General features: G+C 40.3%; 1 protein-coding gene across 2 annotated transcripts; it reads left to right on the forward strand.

Annotated features, from left to right (window-relative positions):
* Positions 1-5,298: 5,298 nt before the first annotated feature.
* Positions 5,299-19,545, forward strand: si:ch73-100l22.3. Of its 2 annotated transcripts, XM_039795491.1 has the most exons (10): positions 5,299-5,795; positions 6,466-6,591; positions 6,836-9,473; positions 13,043-13,182; positions 15,768-15,869; positions 16,364-16,480; positions 16,667-16,768; positions 16,928-17,044; positions 18,217-18,299; positions 18,810-19,545. In XM_039795491.1, exons 1-10 carry the CDS (start codon positions 5,667-5,669, stop codon positions 18,967-18,969), a joined length of 3,714 nt encoding a protein of 1,237 aa, XP_039651425.1. In that variant the 5' UTR covers positions 5,299-5,666; the 3' UTR covers positions 18,970-19,545. The 2 variants fall into 2 exon arrangements, with proteins under 2 accessions (XP_039651425.1, XP_039651432.1); XM_039795498.1 differs by lacking the exon at positions 15,768-15,869.
* Positions 19,546-19,575: the final 30 nt, after the last annotated feature.

Genomic DNA, 19,575 nt, shown 5'->3' on the forward strand with positions numbered 1-19,575 from the left:
CAATTGTACCAAAAGTGGCTTAACTACTGAATAGCTTTGTTTTTTCTCTAGTGACTAGGCACGTGTGTGTAACCGTGAACTAGCGTGTGGTGTGCTGTGTACGTATGTGACGAGGTAACTATTAACGTTCACTATTTCATGGATATGACTTTGATCCTTGTTTGATTTCAAGCCGAAGCGGGTGATGACACTGTGGGTAACTGCACTCTTTTCTCTAATCGTAAGATCTTTGTCCTCCCGGCCCTGTCATTCAGCTCCAGCACTAATGGACGTGTTAGATCGTGTATTTATCTGCTTGTAATCTGCACTCATGATTTTTTTTTAGTTCACTCTGGCAGACCCGTTTTCCGTATTTCAGTGTCTCTGTGGCTTTATTTTGGTCCTTGCAGTGTTGAAAACTTGTTATTGCAGATAGAATGACCGACGAGGTGAGGAGGTGTTATGGTGAACCTCTCAAGCTTGATACTGTGTATTCAGGTCATCTGACAAGGTAACCGAGATGTAGAAGTTAACAATGGGCCTGTATAGCTGCAACACCCCTACTCCTTCAATAAGTTATTTTTGTAGTGTGTGATAAAAACTATTTGTTTTTTGCTGTGTACATTTTATATAGTTATGAATATATATATATATATATATATATATATATATATATATATATATATATATATATATATATATATATATATATATATATATATAATGTTCCTGTTTTGTTTCGAAATTGTTCTATAAGTGTCAGGGAAGTGAAACAAATATGTTAATGTATTTGGTGTTTTATGAAGTTAAAAAAAATGTATTCTGCTATTTAATGGTTTGTCTGTCAAAGAGTTAGGTTTACTACACAAAGTACAATTGCCTCAAATTGTTTTTTTGTTTTTTTTTACCTAATGAAAACCTGATTTTAAATAATTTACTGAACTAGAAGCAATTTACATAAAAAAAACCAGTACATGCAGCCTTTTTACCTTTTCCACTGTGAAGAAAAAGGAGTTAACTAGCCTACTGCTGTGCAGTTATTAAGATTAGTGAGGTATGTCTGTATCTGTACCTTACATTCATAGAAAATCAAAGAAGGGTGAACAATGAGCGAAGGCATTGGAAGGGAAATGGGTTTGATATTTAAAAAATATTATTTCTCCATGATCTTTACACTGATTTGTATATTCAGTCAACCATGAAATCAGAGAACTACAAATGTCAAATTAAAATGTCTGATACTTTTTTTTTTTTTTTTAAGTGTTATCATGTGATATTCAGCTACAAGTGAATATAGGTATCACAGCCAGTATATTTATGTATGTGCTCTGTACTTTTTTTTAAGTGTCCTGTTTTGTAATATCAGAATGCTATTATTGCCACACAGGAGCAGTCATACTTTTGTAGTTGTTGTTGTGTCAAGTTGTCTGTTTTATAATTGCAGGTATTGTGTGATGTGACAAGGTTACAGAGCTTATATACAGAGTGTTTTGCAATTTAAACTTGGCTATAAATGCCAGCACCAGTTTGTCTCTGTTTAAAATCCGGCTTATGTGTTGTGGCTTACATTGCTGTTATAGAGTGTCACTTAACAATTAACTGTGAAAACATGAAAATCATCATATAGGTTTGATCAATTTAAAATTGAGAAAGAAGGAAACCTATACTGTAGCTGTCATGCAAGGCCTGTAGTAGTCGAACTGAAGAATATCATTATTTTTGTCTTCCAGACATGAATATCTTGTAGTTTGTTTTATTTCTCCAGTGTGTAGCAGTGTGTCAGATAAGGGTGTTAGCTCTCTAAACTGAAATGAGGTTAAACATTACAGAAGTTTCTTTCTAATTTTCACTCTGCAGACATAATCCGCTGACAACTAAGTCATCTTTAGCGATTGACAGACCAGAGAGAGAGAGTTTATGAGCTTGTAAGACAACGCTGACCTTATTTTCCACTGCCTGTACAGGGGTCACACCCTCCTTTTATGAAAAGACATTTCATTACAAACCCAAGCAACCTAAACCACTTCTATAAATATTTTACAGAGGCAGAAAGGGATGGTGGAGACACATCTGATAAAACTCTTTCCCACTCCACTTATCCCATCCCTTTTTTTTTTTTTTACAAAGCTTTAGTGAGTTAACTCAGCGGAGCCGCCAAGCCCTTCTTCAAAACATCCTATTCTTCTGGAAGATGCAAATCATTAACTCCTTATCTTGCTGCTTGGTCAATCGGTATGTAGCCGTGCAGTTGTTTTCCTGTCTAGTGAATCACGCCACCAGACTCTAAAAGCCCTTTCACCCACCTCCCAATGCCGATCGATGAGAGTAAATGAACCAAGGATTCCTTTGATCGTTTGTTTGGTGTTTTCATCAATACTAATGTTTGTTTTGTACCCCCTTCTGCTGCTCTCCCTCCGCTGCCCCTGCCCTTATCAGTTGCACAGCCTCTAACATCAAATCCTTACCAGAGTTTAGGTATGACATCACATTAACTTTTTTTTTTATTCTGTGCTTTTGTTCTAATAGTCCCCCTCTCCAATTTTACTTCTGATAACATTTATTTTTCCATCAAACCACATGTGTCTACTAGTGAGCATTTGGCCAGGATACTTTTGTGTTTCTAAAAGTATTTAACGGTCGGTTTAAAGCTATAGAAAAGTAGTGACTTTGTGTGAATATGGCGTAGCCTATTCAGAAAAGCCCTTGAAATAAGAAATTATGTGTTTTGTAATATTTCTGTATGGGGTGTAATAAATTATTGTACGACAGTACTTTATATCGGAAAATACTTATAATGTGACAGTCTTTGTAAGTATTTATCTTCAACTAAATTATTGTACTTTTTTGTTGCAATTTGTAGATCCGTAAGTGATGATGATGACAAGGTATTGGTAATCATGAAATTAATTGTTTCATCATCGGTCTGATGCATCTTTTAATTTATTGATGTATATACTGTATGTTTGTTGATAAACAGGTTACTTTATTTTGTATATGACCAATAAACATGTTTTGAAATGGAACAGCTCTTGTGTGTCTTGTGTAAGTAAGGAATATAGGAATATTGTTTAACATAATATTGTTTAGTATATTATATTTATTTTAAATATATTTACATTTTCAGGGTGCAGATGAAATATTAAAGGGGACATATTATGCTAATTTTTAGTTTCAAACTTGTATTTTGAGTTTCTATTAGAACATGTTTACATTCTTTAATAATTCAAAAAACATTTTTCTCATACTAACACTCAAAACTTCAAGTCTGTGCTGCTGTTGTATTAAAGGTCCCATGGCATGAAAATTTCACTTTATGAGATTTTTTAACATTAATATGAGTTCCCCCAGCCTGCCTATGGTCCCCCAGTGGCTAGAAATGGTGATAGGTGTAAACCGAGCCCTGGGTATCCTGCTCTGCCTTTGAGAAAATGAAAGCTCAGATGGGCCGATCTGGAATCTTCTCCTTATGAGGTCATAAGGAGCAAGGTTACCTCCCCTTTCTCTGCTTTGCCCGCCCAGAGAATTTGGCCCACCCATGAGAGAGAGACATCATGGCTTTCAAACGAGCAAAGATACAGTTGGTCAAGGCCACACCCCCACCCCCCCCCCTCTCCTCCTCAGTAGCTTCAGACACAGAAATGGTACATCCTAAGGAAAGCTCATTGTGGGACTGGCTCTAGTGGCTGTAATTCTGCACCAAGGCTGAATTTCGGGAGAGACTTCAGATACAGTATTAGGGGACCACTAAGGTCTATATAAAAGAGTCTTCAGATACAGTATTAGGGGACCACTAAGGTCTATATAAAAAGAGTCTTCAGATAAAGTATTAGGGGACCACTAAGTCTATATAAAAGAGACTTCAGATACAGTATTAGGGGACCACTAAGGTCTATATAAAAGAGACTTCAGATACAGTATTAGAGGACCACTAAGGTCTATATAAAAGAGACTTCAGATACAGTATTAGAGGACCACTAAGGTCTATATAAAAGAGACTTCAGATACAGTATTAGGGGACCACTAAGGTCTATATAAAAGAGACTTCAGATACAGTATTAGGGGACCACTAAGGTCTATATAAAAGAGACTTCAGATACAGTAGGGACCACTAAGGTCTATATAAAAGAGACTTCAGATACAGTATTAGGGGACCACTAAGGTCTATATAAAAGAGACTTCAGATTAGAGGACCACTAAGGTCTATATAAAAGCATCCAAAGAGCACCATGTCATGGGACCTTTAAAGGTGCTGTAGGTAGGATTGTGAAGATCCAGGACTTGAACATCAACAACTTCTCAGTCCCTCCCCCCTTTCAGGTTAAGCCCAAAACAGTCTCCTAAGCCCCCCCCCACAAGGGAGAATTGATGCGTGTGCATGAGCAGTTAGACCCCCGGCCCTGATTGGTGCATCTGAACAGGGAGTGGTGGGTTTTTGCAAATCGCAAACATCCAGCAGGCATACAGGCTGTAGGTGTTGCCAGAGAATCCGGATTTATTTTTTTTAATTACCTGCTTCATGTAGTTCTACTGGAACATAGGGTCAGTTTCAGCAAATATGACAGAAAGTTAGTTTTACCTACTGCACCTTTAAAAAAGGAAGAAAAAAGCCTGTATTATACTTAACAGACAGAACATTTTAAAATGTAATATATTTATTTCTGATATGCAGTATACGTCTAATAACGTGTTACAATTCAGAAGACAGACACTTTTTTTCTCAGCAGACATTTCAAAAACAGTTAATTGCAGCATTGCATTGCACAGCTGCTGGAACAGAGCCATCGCCCATGCTGTTGGTTTCACCTGTTCATTTCTTCTGCAAGAACTTGGACGCACTGACTTACTCTCACTTTATACATTAGGTATGATTCATATTTTTTATATTAAATTTGTAGGGTGCCACAACTCAGGTCTGAAATGTACTGCATAATTTGTACAACTATTTTTTATTGATTTTTTTATCATAAGTTCGTGTCATTTAAAGAGCACACATTTGCGTTTAGCCAGTCAAGTCTGTAGGTGGCAGTATCAAGTTATCAGCAGCTCCCTGCGTCTCCAGCAGATCTGGATCCCGTGAAAACAAGGAGCGCCATTTGGCATTTTAATCCTTATTATTACAAGCTTCGCAGCAATATCGTTGACACAGAGGATGCGGGTTTATTTGTTTCGTTAAAGTGATGTGATTATTTGTGAATTAAAGTTCTCTGTTGAGTTTTAAATGGGTATATTCGTTGTTTAATTTGGTATATCCATATCCGTGCTGTAAATCCACTCCGGGTTTTCAGAGCGCTTCGGCGGTTTCCAAACTGTCACCGCTGTTGCTCCGGGAGGAGAGGCGGGTAAAAATGTAAACACACACACACATTCATCCTGATGGAGATTTGTTGTTTGGTAGCTCGCTAGACTTTATTTAGTTGCTATTTTATCAGAAGTAACACTGCGAAGCTGCTCTACTTTTGCTTTTCTTACCTCTTTTAATAATAGATATTAACTTTAGACATTACTTTACAGGCAGTTTCGTACCAACGACCACCAACATTAACTTAGCTAACGTCAGTCAGCTAGCTAGGGTTACGGCTCAGCAGCTAACGTTAGCAAAAAAACTATCAAGATATCGTACGTATAGTAACGTTAGTTAGTCCTTCAGTTATCAAACGTTACCACCTACCGTGTCCTGATGCAATTTGATGGAGGACTACGACAAGTTTGTGCAGCATCGTCTCTCCCATCTGAGGAAAAGTGAGGAGGGACACGGCAAACCTTTACCTGCATCCTCTCTCATCCGCTTCTATGGACAACCCGTCCTTCCTCCCCTGGTATGACTCAGTTTTATGATATTTGTGTTATAATCAACATGATTCGGGGTTTAAACATTAGCTAACAAGATGCACTTAAAACACCTAACCTAAAAACACTTGAAGGCTACACTACCACTTTGCTGTCTCTGTTCAATTCATTTTTCTAGTATCAAATCATAACAAGAGTTATCTCAAGACCTTTTACAGATCGAGTAGGTCTAGACCACACTCTATAATGTACAAAGACCCAACAATTCCAGTTATTCCCGTTGTGTACCGATATGTTTGATAAGGCTAGTTACTGTGCTGGCATGTCAATGTGTAACTGGTAGTTTTTGTGGAATAGTGCTGGAACAATCAATCGACAGAAAAGTAATATAAATGTGGGAAATAATTATTCATAGAAGTTGTCAAGCAAAAATGCCACATAAGTTTACTCTATGTTCATTGTAAGTATAACGTCATTTGGGTTTTTGTGTGTTGTTTGGACAAAACAAGCAATTTTAAGAAATCAACTTAAAGAGGGCCCTGGGTATTTGTGATGGACAGTTTTCACTATTTTAAAGACCAAACAAGTAATCAGTTAATCGAAGAAGAACAGAATAATCGTTGATGAAAATAATCATTAGTTGCCAGCCCTGTTATTGCACATACATGACACCTAATGTCTGCTTTCTGATGATAAAAGCTCTCAGGGGAGCAGAGAGAGGAGATGCAGCGACACCGAGATGCAGCACAGAAAGCTGCTGTCCACAGAAAGTTGAAGGAGGATTCAAGAATGGCCTACGTGCAAACTATCCTACACAGTGTTCAGGTAATATAACTCCTGACTTTTCAGCTATCCTCTTGGCAAACCTAATATGTTCCTATATTTGTATTCCTACATTACTGCAGAGCAGTTTTGCTAAAGTATAACTTGGACTACTTAGTCCTATTCAAACATGCAGTAGTTCTTTTGATGAATGGAGTCATTAGACATTATTTTCATTCATGTACTGTTTTGTCATGCACCAGTTAGTTTTAATCTCTTATCTCTTGATATGTGTTATAAATTGCAGCTGAGGAAGACGCCAACACTGGAGGAGTTGCTTCAAGAGTCAGAAATTAACACAAAATCTTCATATTCCCATAACACCAGTGGTGGGTCAGTGTCGCGGAGCAATTCATTCATAGGACCGAAGGATAGTCTTTCGCTCTCACCACCTGGAAGAAAAGAGCAGGATGGTGTTTCTCTTCCCCCGTTGACATCAACTACATATAGTGCCTTTTTCACTTCTAATGTGACACCTCAGCAAAGTTACCAGGAAAGATGCCTCATTGACCAACATTACAACCAACATGGATCACAGCCAAGTTCCCTTAATGGCGTAAGCCACCAGTCCTCCGGCTACTTGACCTTAGATAAGTTTGAAAACACCCCCAGTGTCTCTGAAAGGATTCATGCAGAGAGAGAGAGCCATGGCTTTGGCTCCTCAGACGGAGCTTATGAAAATAATATGGGTGGCTTTTTCCTTCACAATACCTCAAACACAATCGCCAAGATGCCAGATATTATTAGCCACCCTCCCATAGATGGAGAGGAATTGGAAAGGAGTGGACTGGAATCATCTATTTGTAATAACATTATAGTAGTAAAAGACATTTGTTGCACCTTGCTCCAGGAGGATTCAGTCATATGTGACCATTTACCAGTAGAGAAATCTGATAGCAGTCATCTGGACAGCACAAAGGGTGAAGTTAACCTTCCCTTTACCACAGTACTTGGCACTGAAGAAGATCACAGTTTGGACAGAATTGAGGGCCCAGTCTCTTCATCAGAAAACAGTGACATTTCAGACAACCTAGAGTCATCCCAGACATCAAGCACTCATTGCATTCCAACGACAGAGCTGCATATTCCACATGACCCCAGAGAATCAGAACCAGCGGACAACCATGTAGACGAAGCACAGCCATCTGAGGAGCCTCATCGTCTGAGCCTCCAGGCCTTGCTGAAGAAATCTCAGGAGTATCGGCGGCGCCAGCGGATGCTTAGGAACCAAGCCAAAAACACTAAAATTCAGGAGAGGACCCAAGAACAGACAAGGGCGGAGGAGCAGAGCCTCTCTGATAAGGAGAATGACGAGTTCCCTTACATGGGGACTGTGACTGCAGATGGGAAGAAAACTCAAGAGAGGAGAGGCACTCTTATCCAGTCGGTGGAAACGTCACAAAATAAATCTTGGGAAAATGAGAGGGTGGTTGAGAGTGAGTTTTTTGGGGGAAAGGCGAACTTTAAATCTGAAAGCTCCCACTTAACAGGAGATGGAAAGCCTAAGGAAATGACTAGTGTTGAGGAGGAAACAATCCTCAAAAATAATAAGCTGAACATTTCCCAAGAGGTCATAACAGAGCCTCAACAAATCAGCGCCTTCCCCCAGCAACAGCAGCCCACGTCAATAGAGACCTCACCTGTTCAGGAAGCCTTTCACTTGACCACATGTCCCGCAGCTTTTTATAGTGCAGTAGGGAAATATCACACTATCCCAGCCCCTAATTTCTGTAGGAGTCCTGTGCACCGCAAAAGCAAAGGCAGTATCCAAGATGGAGACGATGGAGACGATGGAGAAGCTGTCGCTGCGGCCAAGACCTCAAAGAGGAAAGTTTTGGTCGATTCTGGTTTGATTGAAGACCACAAGGTTGATGAAGTAATCCTGGGACATAAAACCAGTAACTCAGCAGTTCCTTTCACTGTGAATCTCATGGTAGAAGGTGATGTAACAAGCGTTACAGCCAGGAGTTCACAGCACATCGATCAGCTTGAGTCCAACCTGTCCAGTCTGAAAGTAATGATCTCTGATCTGGAGTCCACACTGACAGGAAACTTGAAGAATCGCAGCCAAACTGAGAGCAACACTCGCAGTGAGGTCACTTTTAAAGGCATCAAGCACTCGCGTCAAAGTGATTGTGACTACTGGGAGGACAAACCGAGGAATGATGACGGTAGCAATGAAGCAGAGCAAGACCAAAGGTACAGAGAGTGGCAGAGAAGACAGTTATTAGACAATTTCAAGAACATGCAGGAAGATACAGAAACTGAACTAAGCATCAGTGACACAGACAATGTTTCTCTCATAGTGCAGGTAAAAGAAACGGACGCAGTTAACGTAAGCGAGCTCAGGCTAGTCAAAACCTTAGCAACAGAGAGAGCAAAGGAAAAAGGGACATGTAATGAAGGACCTGCAAAGAGTTACGGACAGCGTGGCGGCAGTAAGAAGCCCACAGCGAAACGCGTCCTCTCCGTAACACAGCAGCAGCGAATTCCCGATGTATTCAGAAATGTTCCATCTGCAACCACGGCTTCACCTAACGTCTCGGTGCCTTTGGATACAAGTAACCATCCAGTGGAAAGTAGGAATGAGACCGCTGCAGACGCTCACGACTCTACCCACTCGCCATCTATCAACCAGTCGTATGACGTGGAGGCACCGTCTGGCCTGTGGCTCCTCGAAGGGTCAGGGTCCGACATGGGCTCAAAAGGTCATCTTGTTCAAGAGGAACATCTGACCCCAGAGAGTGGGGGTGAAAGCCACGGCGGGGTGTCCAAAGTCAAACGGAGGCTGCTCATGCACGTGACAGAGGAGACCGGGGAAAGGAGTGCAGATGTCAGCAGAGGAGCAACCTCTGTGGTCAGACCCAACGCCAGCACTCCTAGAGGTAAGAGCAGGACAACAATGAGCCAAGTGTGGCAGAGAGAGAGAGAGAGTGTGTGTGTGTGTGTATGTATATATATATATATATATATATATATATATGTATATATACAGTGCCTTGCGAAAGTATTCGGCCCCCTTGAACTTTTCGACCTTTTGCCACATTTCAGGCCTCAAACATAAAGATATAAAACTGTAATTTTTTGTGAAGAATCAACAAGTGGGACACAATCATGAAGTGGAACGAAATTTATTGGATATTTCAAACCTTTTAAACAAATAAAAAACTGAAATATTGGGCGTGCAAAATTATTCAGCCCCCTTAAGTTAATACTTTGTAGCGCACCTTTTGCTGCGATTACAGCTGTAAGTCGCTTGGGGTATGTCTCTATCAGTTTTGCACATCGAGAGACTGACATTTTTGCCCATTCCTCCTTGCAAAACAGCTCGAGCTCAGTGAGGTTGGATGGAGAGCGTTTGTGAACAGCATTTTTCAGTTCTTTCCACAGATTCTCGATTGGATTCAGGTCTGGACTTTGACTTGGCCATTCTAACACCTGGATATGTTTATTTGTGAACCATTTAATTGTAGATTTTGCTTTATGTTCTGGATCATTGTCTTGTTGGAAGACAAATCTCCGTCCCAGTCTCAGGTCTTTTGCAGACTCCATCAGGTTTTCTTCCAGAATGGTCCTGTATTTGGCTCCATCCATCTTCCCATCCATTTTAACCATCTTCCCTGTCCCTGCTGAAGAAAAGCAGGCCCAAACCATGATGCTGCCACCACCATGTTTGACAGTGGGGATGGTGTGTTCAGGGTGATGAGCTGTGTTGCTTTTACGCCAAACATAACGTTTTGCATTGTTGCCAAAAAGTTCGATTTTGGTTTCATCTGACCACAGCACCTTCTTCCACATGTTTGGTGTGTCTCCCAGGTGGCTTTTGGCAAACTTTGAACGACACTTTTTATGGATATCTTTAAGAAATGGCTTTCTTCTTGCCACTCTTCCATAAAGGCCAGATTTGTGCAGTATACGACTGATTGTTGTCCTATGGACAGAGTCTCCCGCCTCAGCTGTAGATCTCTGCAGTTCATCCAGAGTGATCATGGGCCTCTTGGCTGCATCTCTGATCAGTCTTCTCATTGTATGAGCTGAAAGTTTAGAGGGACGGCCGGGTCTTCGTAGATTTGTAGTGGTCTGATACTCCTTCCATTTCAATATTATCGCTTGCACAGTGCTCCTTGGGATGTTTAAAGCTTGCGAAATCTTTTTGTATCCAAATCCGGCTTTAAACTTCTCCACAACAGTATCTCGGACCTGCCTGGTGTGTTCCTTGTTCTTCATGATGCTCTCTGCGCTTTACACGGACCTCTGAGACTATCACAGAGCAGGTGCATTTATAAGGAGACTTGATTACACACAGCTGGATTCTATTTATCATCGTTAGTCATTTAGGTCAACATTGGATCATTCAGAGATCCTCACTGAACTTCTGGAGAGAGTTTGCTGCACTGAAAGTAAGGGGCTGAATAATTTTGCCGCCCACTTTTTCCAGTTTTTTATTTGTGTAAAAAAAAAAGTAATGACTGCTCCATTCAATTGGCCCACCTGTGTGTTCCACTCTTTAAAACCTCCACTATACATTACACTATATATATGTATATATGTATGCTATATATATATGTATATATGTGGTATATATATTGCTATCTATATATATTATATTGCGTGTATATATATATATATATATATATATATATATGTGTGTGTGTATATATATATATATTATCTCGTCTTGTTGTGTTGTTATATATATATGTATGTGTATATACTTTATATGTGTAATTTACTATGTTTATATATATAGTATATATATATATATGTGTGTGTTATATATATTATATATTATATATATATACTATATATATATTATATACATATATTATATGTATATATATATATATATATATATATATATATATATATATATATTAATATATATAAATATATATATATATGTATGTATATGTATTATATATATATATATATATATATATATATATATATATATATATATATATATATATATATATATATATATATATATATATATATATTATATGTGGTTAACTTTTTGACCACCAGTCCTGTGGCAGGTGGATTTTTAAATCCACCTGCCACAGTGACTTTTTACCAGCCACTTTTTTTTTTGCCTCCATAAAAGGTGAAAAACAGGACTTTCTGTGTCTCTATGATCCTGTCCTGTCCTATTCATGGTCGCCTACTCATGGACATTGCGCCGCCATCACGTGCTGTAGTAGGGGGTCCAGCCTTGATTATACTGTATAGGGGTCCGGTGTTGGTTCATTACGCCACTGCATATAAGAGATGAGAGGACTGACAAAATCAGGAGTAGCCTACGCGCACCACAACAACAAAAAAACACTGGTGAATGTGGACCATAACACATGAGTTTGACTTTTTTTGTATAGTTCTTAAAAATAAAAAAATAAATAAAAAGGAAACTTGTTTTGGGGAGAATAATAATTAGTACTATTAATTAATTACTCTGGGCTGAGATTTACTAGGAACCTTACCAAAAAGGCTCAGGATGATGATGTTGGTATAATATGAAAACGGCTGGTGGATTTGAGACACAAAATAATAATTTATTGAATGGATCAATTATGAACATATCTGTCAGTGGCTTGTTGATCTTTACATTGTTAGTTAATTTCCTATCCTGGGCTGGGACTCACATTCATACAGTTTCATATTGGACTTTAACTTATCATTGCACTTACAATTAAGTAGCTGTCCTCAATTTAGGTCATCCTGTAGGTCTCATCTGAGTTTTTTCCTGCATCCACCGTGTGTGATTGTGTATGTTTGTGTGTGTGTGTGATTGTGTGTGTTTGTGTGTGTGTGTGTGTGTGTGCGGCGTCAGTCGCGGGGGATAACAGGCCCGCCCGCTGCAGACAGCTGACAAGATGAAACAGCAGCAACTTTCAGAGACTTAAGAGTGAAAAATCGTTCCAGCGTACATTGATGTTAAATGTAGACATGTTGGCAGGACGGTCTGAAGTGTTTTGACGGTCTTTCGCTGTACACTTTGTTGGTAATGTGAGATGTTCGAGTCACACACACGTCTCGTCTTCATAACATAAACAAGGAAATGATTTTGACCCGTTCTCCCCTCCGCTTGGTCAGTGGCTGCGCGATAGGGAGCCCCGGCTGTCAATCAATGTCTTCCAGTGATGCGGGCCCCTGATTGGACCAGGCCCGTAAGCAACCGCGTACCCTGCTTACCGATAGTTACGCGTCTGAATCACTCAATTCTCACTGGCTACCCGCCAAAGTGGCAGGTAGATTGACAGTGTTACCCGCCAATTGCAAAATTCACCCATATTTGGCGGGTGGGCGGGTGTTAATTTCATATATATATTTCATATATATATATATATATATATATATATATATATCAGATCAGAACCCAGCATACTCCTTGTCCTCAATGACACATGGTTTAGTCTTGCCAACTATTCACACATTATGTGGCCACATATTACAGATGCCCAGCCTTTAGCTGCAGTGCGGTGGTACGAAGGTCATGGCGGTCAAGACAAGCAGGAACACCTGAAACAGACCCACGCTGCTCAGGTCAGAGCCCTGCAAGAGGAGCACAGGAGACAACAGGCAGAACTACTGCAGGTGAGAAAATGGAAATAAATGATTAGTATTTGAACTTGAGTGCAAAATGAACAAAACATGCAGAAAGTACAGCGTTTTTCGACAGGATGTAATGTGCATGTGTATTAACTCTGTGTCTAACAGAGATGTTTTCTATTATGGGACAGCTCACAAATGTTATAAATGTAGTTTCATTTTTTACTGTTAAAGGTTAAGTCTGGCAATATTTTACATATTTCATATTGTAATCAAATACCATGAAAAGACATAAACCACTGAGCCTACTAACAAGTATTGCCTGTGTAGCGAGGGCATGATATAGCTTATTAAACTGATGAAGGTCTGGGCTATAGACCCCCAGTCTTGCCACTCTCAAACTAGTCAATCCCACACATACACCATCTTGCTGCCAAAAATACTTAGTAGCACACCAATTCTGTTGCTGAAAATCAGTGTCTCTGCAGGTCTTGAAAAGAATTCAAGGCCTGAGAGTGTATTGAATATTTTTTTTCTAATCTGCGTAGACAGTACCATGAGCTATGATTTGTTTTGTGTGGGGTTGCGGGTTGTCGGGATACACCTATAGGCTACATGTGGGACTGGTGTGACAGAAGTTTGTGCATGCAGGAAGCTGTTTTAATCGTTTTTGTGAAGTTGAAGTCAGCGTCACCATCAGACTTGTATCAACACTGTTGCTACGTCTAGGTACGGTAGCTACGAAGCTCATCGACTCACAATGGGCAAGTGTTGATTTTTAGCTCTTTATTGAATTTGCAAATCCGTCCTTCAATTTTCCATAATTGACAACAATGTGATATAGACGTCAATAAATAAATGTACTTAATGAGTATTGGCAATTTAATAAGAACTACAGAAACCCTGAAAAGAGTATACACAATTCACTCCTGTTTGAGTAACGTTTGCTAAAGCTGGGGTGCCCAGCTGTTGTAGGAAGGTATTTAGCCTTTTTAATAACCATGTTTACAGCTGTGAAGGCTGTTCGGAGAGAGAGATGACAGGAAATGAGGAAGAGCGAGAGAGAGAGATGCAACAAAGGTCCCCAGCCGAAGTTGAATTGAAGATGTTGCTGTTCATGGTCTGCGTTTTTAATTCCTGAACTTTAGGGACCTCAATTGAATTTGTTGACAGTTACAACAATATCGATACAACTCTTGACTTTTTATGCAAATGTGTCCACTTCCTTGAGCGTCAAAACGGCCATAAAGAATCCACAAGACTTGAAAGAAAACCTGTACATGTTTTGAAAACACTAAAACTACCAGACATTTATTATAACTCTAAACATGGTTCAAAGACATAGTCATATATGATATTTCCTCCATCCCATTGGCCCACTTCTTGCATTAAATTGCATCACCTGTTTCTGTACAGATCTCGCACTACGTAGTTCCTGTACAGCAACCATAATTCACTCTGCCAAGGTTTTTGACTTCACCCAAAGTCACCTATGAGAATTCAAATAAATTAATGTTTCCATCTTTTTCAAATGAGAATAGGCTTTCAGAGTTTCCAACCAATTCACTAAGCTGTTACATAACATTGACCCTAAATGTTCTTTTGAAACTAGAATCAGACCTTTTGAAAGGCTCTGGCACGGTGTCATATGTGGGCACACATACACACATGCTGTCGCCTAAGCCTTACCTGTTAGAGCGTGCTTCTGGAGACCGAGGTCGTGTGCAGACTATAGACATCTGCTCATTACAAGAGACCTTCAGACTCTCCCCAGTAAAAAAAAACACACAGGGATTCTACCATAAATGTTTCATTACATCCCTAAGAGGCGAGCTGGCATAGTCGCCTGTTTCTGTGTGTGTGCGTGTGCGTCTGTGTGTGTGTCTGTGTGTGTGGGGGTGGGGGGGAGTGCGCACATGCAGGACTTCAAGGACGCCTGCTGTTCTCTGGCAGCCAGTTCTTGTTTCTTCAACTTGTGTCTGTATTTGTACTTGGCCAGTGTCCTCGCCCTATTAATCACAGTCTCTGTTTAATTTATGTATCCTTAACAACAATATAATTAACATGAGCTGTTTAATAAAAAAAGACTTCTTTTTGACTCCCCTATGTCCTTCCATCATTTGTGATGTGATGAGAGAGCAAGCTGGCTGGATTCTGGTAAAGGGAGGAGGGGACCGAGGGAATTGACACAGAAAGGGAAAGGATAATTTGTTTAATTCATGAGCGTCTGTGGTTAAGTGCCAGATCGTCCCGTTGAGTGCCACAGCTAATGGTCCTTTTTTTTTTTTTTTTTTTTTTTTTTTTTTTTTTTTTTTTTTTTTTTTTTTTTTTGTATCGTACCTCCTCGTTTTCCCTTTCGCTGTTTATTTTCTGATATCTCCTGTTTCTCCTCTCGCCCTTATCCTTTTATCCTCTCTCTTATCCTTTGTCTATCTCTTTACCTTTATTTCTTACTCCTCCTGCCTCATTTGCTGTCCTTTCTAATTCAATATTTTCCAACCTTGCCTGCTCCCAAATGCACGCACGCATGCATAAACACACACACACACACACACACACACCCATGCACTTCTCCACCTATTCCTTCCCTCCACCCTTATGTCTCTTTCTCCTGTCGGTCTGTCTCTCAGGCATTGGCAGTGCGTTACCGTCTCCTCCAGAGCGTGTCCTTCCCTTGCTCCATGTCAAGCTCACGTCTTGGGGACACGTTGACCATTTCTACCCTCTCTCAGGTATCACATTTGTTGACTAATGTCAGTGATGCAAAAATCTTATCCTTGTACCCACACTATTTTTTATTTATCACAAGTTAGTTGAAACACACTTGGGTGAAATACTTGCCCCTCTATGTATTAATCTATATCCGTAACCCCTCTTATCTTTCATTGCTCTCTCATATGTATTCAAATACAATCGGCTTCAGTTAGACTATAGTTGTTCAACAAACCTGTCCCTTTTAATACAGCATCTTTAGATAAGTGAGTGACACATTATTATTCTGCTTATAATTCTGCTTATTATTCCCTATTATAATGATGAGCTATGAGTCCACTTGCGTTGATGCGATAAACAGATGCCAACCAAAAGACCTTGAGAATCTTTGTGGGAAATTAATTGGTTGTCATTGATGGAATTAGCATTCTCCTCTCTATTCCCCTCTGGTCCTCATTATTCACCCCTCTCATCACTCGTTCTCCCCTCTTCCTCCCTCTTCCTCTTTCCTTAGCCCTCCAGTCCACTCTCAGGGCGCTGCCGCCCCCTGCTGTTAGCAGCCGTGAAAGGTTTTCTAGCTCGCAGGCTGCTGAAGACTGAGAGAGTGGCGCAGCTGGTGCGCACCATCGGGGTGAGTAGAGACGGAAGGGTCACATGACACGTCTGTTTCATAAAGTGAACAAAATACAGATTTGTATACAGATTACAGCTGTGTTTGTGTTTGTGTGTGTGTGTGTGTGTGTGTGTGTGTGTGTGTGTGTGTGTGTGTGTGTGTGTGTGTGTGTGTGTGTGTGTGTGTGTGTGTGGGGTCATCTAGGACACACATCAGTTCCTGCAGGCCCTCCAGCAGCAGAGCCCTGGCAGAGGAAAGTTCTGTAGCAGACAGGACCTTTTATTGCAGGAGAGAGTCACTCTGCAGGTATTAAAGCAAACACGTGTTGTAAACATCTGTTAACCTTTCTCTGCTTCACTGCCAACTGAGCCATTATTCTCTCCATTAGCAGTTACCGCAACAGATACTATGATTACACGCATTCATTCAAGCCATCGTCTGCTCTGTAATCGTTTCCCCCTCCAGCTGCGCGCTGCACGTTACGAGGTCCACGACATATTCTTCAGCCTGTCAGCCGGAGAGAGGATGCAGCTGATCAACTGGGACAGAGAGCTGGCCAGAGAGAGAGAGCTCAGACGACAGGTAACCTTTTCAGAAGCTGTATGTGAACTGGATAAATCCTATATGTTGGAGGAGTGTTGATTTCTTACTATAGATAGTGAAGCACTCATTAATAATGCCAAAAAAAGACACAAGCAGAATTATATGCGGGGAAAGTACTGTAGTTGTCAGGTTAGAGCTCGCTGTTACATTGAAACACTGGCATCACAGCCAGGTGTAAAACAGTGTGATTGTGCACCACTGGGCCAAAACTAAACACTACACAGAAATATCAGTCAGCGTTTCCCCGAGGTGGACTGCAGAGAGAAGAAACCATTTTAAAAAAAGTTACTTTTCGAAATCCGCTTGAACCACTCTTTACATCGGCATAAATTAGATCCACTGCACAGCACTAATTTAAAAAGAAAATGTCGCTTTTATAGCTGGTTTGCCTGTTATTACTCCCGTTATTCCCTTCTTCCAAAACAGTGGTGAAGAACACCAAGAGCAAATGCCAGGAGTTGAGTTTTCATTAAACCAAAATTCTGACCTGTGTGTTATTTGCCAAATTAATCAGAGCACACAAGGCCAAATTGCCTCCTAAGTTACCTTATGACAAGTTTGCTGACAAGCAATGTAGCATTTAAATGGCTATTTTTTTTAAATGGAGTCTGGCTCAGTGCTCACTGTACATAAAACGCACCGGGACTACATTACATCACTTCCAGCAAACTTCACGGAGAACGATGAGGGAGAAACTGCATCACCGATCTGTTTTAACCGAATATTCTCTGGTCCAGCTGAGATAAAAACCCAGAATCTGTCGGCATGTTAGCGTGTCGTCGTACCAACGTTATCTTCACTTCACCTGTCACATGCGGTGCCCTGCTGCGGAATGAATATAGGGGAAACACTGTCACGATTTAATCACATTTGCTCTGATTCAGGTCTAATTCAAATTTTAAAATACCATTATGCTTTTAGTACGGTCAGTCTTCATGGTGACTCTGGTGAACATTGTTGCTCAATTTTTCCCAGTGCAGTACTTATGGTGTTGATTTAATTTTTTTAAGTAGGCAGAGAGGACTGAAATATTGATTCTTTACTGTTTCAATGTACACTTTCCATTGGTACATGTTGTGAGTATTATAATATACCTTGTGGGTAGTACAAAGACTAATCTAGTGTGTTTTTGCTTGTATGTGTTTGTGTAGAGTGGGCACACAGGCAATCCCAGAGGAAAGAGTTCTCTGTCAACTGCAACACAGAAGTCACTGGAGAGGAAGAGAGGAATGATGTGAGTTTTCACTGGATCTGTCCTCCCTTCTGTTTTCTTTAGATTTCTGTATAGCTCAAGTGTTTTTGTGTGTGTGTGTGCATGCATTTATAAAGGACACGTGGACACAGTTACTTCCAATAGTCACAGTACAAGATAAAGGAATCTCTGCGCATTAGCCAACTCGGAGCTCAAACCGGTACCTCCACTCTGATAAAGATATGCTTTATGTTGAAACATCAGTTGCTGCACCTGATTAAAAGCTCCTACTATAACCGTGTGCTCCAGATCCCGCAGTCACAGTCCAGTATCAACCCAACCTATGGAAACATTCAAAATCTGCACACAATTTATTCGTGGATTTTGCACATACAGTATATTTTTAAATGCAATCACAGATTTTTCAGAAGTTAACTATTGTTGCAGCCAGCTAAAAAAGCACTGTTCAGCTTAATGAATTGAAAATATTGCGCTTTTTTTGACAAGCGGTAACTTTGTCCATGGCTAAAACCTGTCTTCTCTTCCCTCCAGGATCCAGAAAAAGGTAGTGGAAAGGCACACGGGAGTTGTGACGAGGACTGGACACAATACTGGATTCTCTGCCGAGCAGCTGCCGGAAACCAAACGAGGACAGTTCAGAGCAAATCCTCAGAGGGTCCCCAAGAGCACTCACTCCTCCAGACCACGATGACACTTTCCTAACTGGCCCCAGCGAGGACTCCTAATAAAGCCTCCAGCTAAACAAACACTTTGGCGTCCTTAAGCTGACTGCAGCAGACATTATGACATGTCATAGCAGGAAAAGCACAGGTGTAATGAAGATCACTAATGATGGCTCCTTCTCATTTGCATATACCAGTAAGCCAGTAGTTCCAAACCTGGGCGTCACCTTGTCAGATGATTAGCACAGGAAAGAAGCAAAAAAGTATACAGTATATGCAGCACCAATAGACTTTCTTGTCAATTACTGGATGATTTTACCTCTGTGGAAAGAGTCTATCAATCAGGTTTATTAGTTCAGCTGTTTTTGCATGTTAGTTTATTTTTTATTTTTTTCAGTTTTCCAATGCTAAATCTCTACTTTAGGCTAGACCAGCTCCAGATGTATTAGCACATTCAACTCTGTTAGTATTGAATTTACATATTTTTTTGTAGGACAGTGTGCTCACTTATACAGCCATTTTAATATCCATCTTCCTGTTACCGCTAATACTTGAATAGTGTGTTACTCCCAAGGGTTGCCCTTAAATATTTTTCTAGTGTATTGGGAGTGTCAGCCAAAAGATTTTTTATTGTT

Source organism: Perca fluviatilis, chromosome 1 (genome assembly GCF_010015445.1).
Source record: "Perca fluviatilis chromosome 1, GENO_Pfluv_1.0, whole genome shotgun sequence".
In the NCBI taxonomy this organism is placed as follows: domain Eukaryota; kingdom Metazoa; phylum Chordata; class Actinopteri; order Perciformes; family Percidae; genus Perca; species Perca fluviatilis.